The sequence below is a fragment of the Nicotiana attenuata genome, unplaced genomic scaffold, assembly GCF_001879085.1.
Source record: "Nicotiana attenuata strain UT unplaced genomic scaffold, NIATTr2, whole genome shotgun sequence".
NCBI classification, from domain to species: Eukaryota; Viridiplantae; Streptophyta; class Magnoliopsida; order Solanales; family Solanaceae; genus Nicotiana; species Nicotiana attenuata.
Genome location: NW_017671618.1, coordinates 216,371 through 218,196, shown reverse-complemented (window position 1 = coordinate 218,196; position 1,826 = coordinate 216,371). Strand labels below are relative to the sequence as shown.

The window sequence follows — 1,826 nt, the reverse complement described above, 5'->3', positions numbered from 1 at the left end:
TTGAGGTTGAGGAAATTCTGGAAACTTTTCCAAGACGAGCAGCTGCTAGCCACCACTCTTAGGAAGCGCCATGGTATGCAGACTTTTCTAATTACCTGGCCAGTGGTATAGTTCCTCACGACCATTCATCGGTCCAAAGGAAAAGGTTTTATCGGGAAAGCCGCCAATATTACTGGGACGAGCCTTATCTATTTAGAATATGTCTTGATAATTTGATCCGGAGATGCGTCCCCGAGATAGAGCAATTTTCTATTTTGCAGGCTTGTCACGCATCGGCGTATGGTGGACACTTTGGAGGGGTCAGGACAGCAGCAAGGGTGCTAGAGGCTGGATTCTTCTGACCAACAGTGTTTAAAGATGCTCACTTATGGGTGAAGGGCTGCAATGAATGTCAGCGCACCGGGAACATTTCCCGGCGCCACGAGATGCACATGAACCCAATTCAAGAGGTGGAAGTGTTTGACGTCTGGGGGATTGATTTCATGGGTCCCTTCGTCAGCTCCTATGGCTATAAATACATCCTTGTGGCTGTAGACTATGTGTCCAAATGGGTAGAAGCTGCTGCGTTGCCCACCAATGATGCAAAAGTGGTAGTGGTATTTTTGAAAAAGAATATATTCACCCGCTTCGGGACACCACGAGCAATTATCAGTGATGGAGGCACTCACTTCTGCAACAGAGCCTTCAAAAAGTTGCTTGCTAAGTACGATGTGCGCCACAAAGTGGCTACTCCTTACCACCCGCAGACTAGTGGACAAGTTGAAGTGTCCAACAGAGAAATCAAGAGTGTGTTAACCAAAACTGTAAACGCAACAAGAACTGACTGGGCGAGGAAGCTAGATGATGCACTCTGGGCTTACAGAACTGCTTTCAAGACACCAATTGGTATGTCACCATACAAGTTGGTGTTTGGGAAGGCCTGCCATCTGCCAGTGGAACTTGAACATAAAGCGTGGTGGGCGTTGAAACAGCTGAACTTGGATATGGAAGCTGCGGGCACAACAAGAATCACTTAACTGCATGAGCTCGAGGAGTTCAGATATCTTGCTTTCGAGAGCACAAAGTTATACAAGGAGAGAATGAAGAGGCTGCATGACCAGAACATTGTTGAGAGGAATTTCAAATCCGGGGACATGGTATTGCTCTACAACTCAAGACTACGTCTGTTCCCAGGTAAACTTAAGTCACGATGGTCTGGACCATTTCGAGTAGTTGAAGTTTTCCCTTCAGGGGCTGTTGAAATTGCCACAGAGAATGACTCTCGTACATTTAGAGTCAATGGTCAAAGATTGAAGCCATATGTGGGCATGAGCGAGCCAAAGGAAGTGTCGGAGCTGCACCTGACTGAACCACAGAGGTCGACCGAGCCTTAAATGCGCTCATCCTGCGTCGTGCCGCGACGTTAAATCAGGCGCTGCGTGGGACGTCAACCCACGACATTGTTGTAAGTGTAACACATTATATANAATCAGACGCTGCGTGGGAGGAAACCCACGGCATTGTTGTAAAGTGTAACACATTATATATAAAAAAACAAACAAACAAACAAACAAAAAAAACAAAAAAAAAACGAAGGTTCAGAATACTGCCCAGACCGCGGTTCCACCATAAATGCGGTCAAACCGCGATGGGGATCCCTCTCTGAACCTCGTCTACCGCGGTTCCACCGTAAACGCGGTCAAACCGCGGTGGGGATCCCTCTCTGAACCTCGTCTACCGCGGTTCCACCGTAAACGCGGTCAAACCGCGGTGGGGATCCCTCTCTGAACCTCGTCTACCGCGGTTCCACCGTAAACGCGGTCAAACCGCGGTGGGGATCCCTCTCT

The 1,826-nt window shown here is 48.3% G+C and overlaps 1 protein-coding gene across 1 annotated transcript in view; it reads right to left on the bottom strand.

Moving 5' to 3' along the window:
• Positions 1 to 1,678: 1,678 nt before the first annotated feature.
• The window catches only part of LOC109209333 (uncharacterized protein DDB_G0289917-like), a 3,378-nt gene continuing 3,230 nt past the window's right edge, over positions 1,679 to 1,826 (bottom strand). Inside the window, exon 2 of the mRNA XM_019372596.1 lies at positions 1,679 to 1,774. Coding sequence (XP_019228141.1) covers positions 1,679 to 1,774 — 96 coding nt within the window. The remainder of the gene's footprint in view (positions 1,775 to 1,826) is intronic.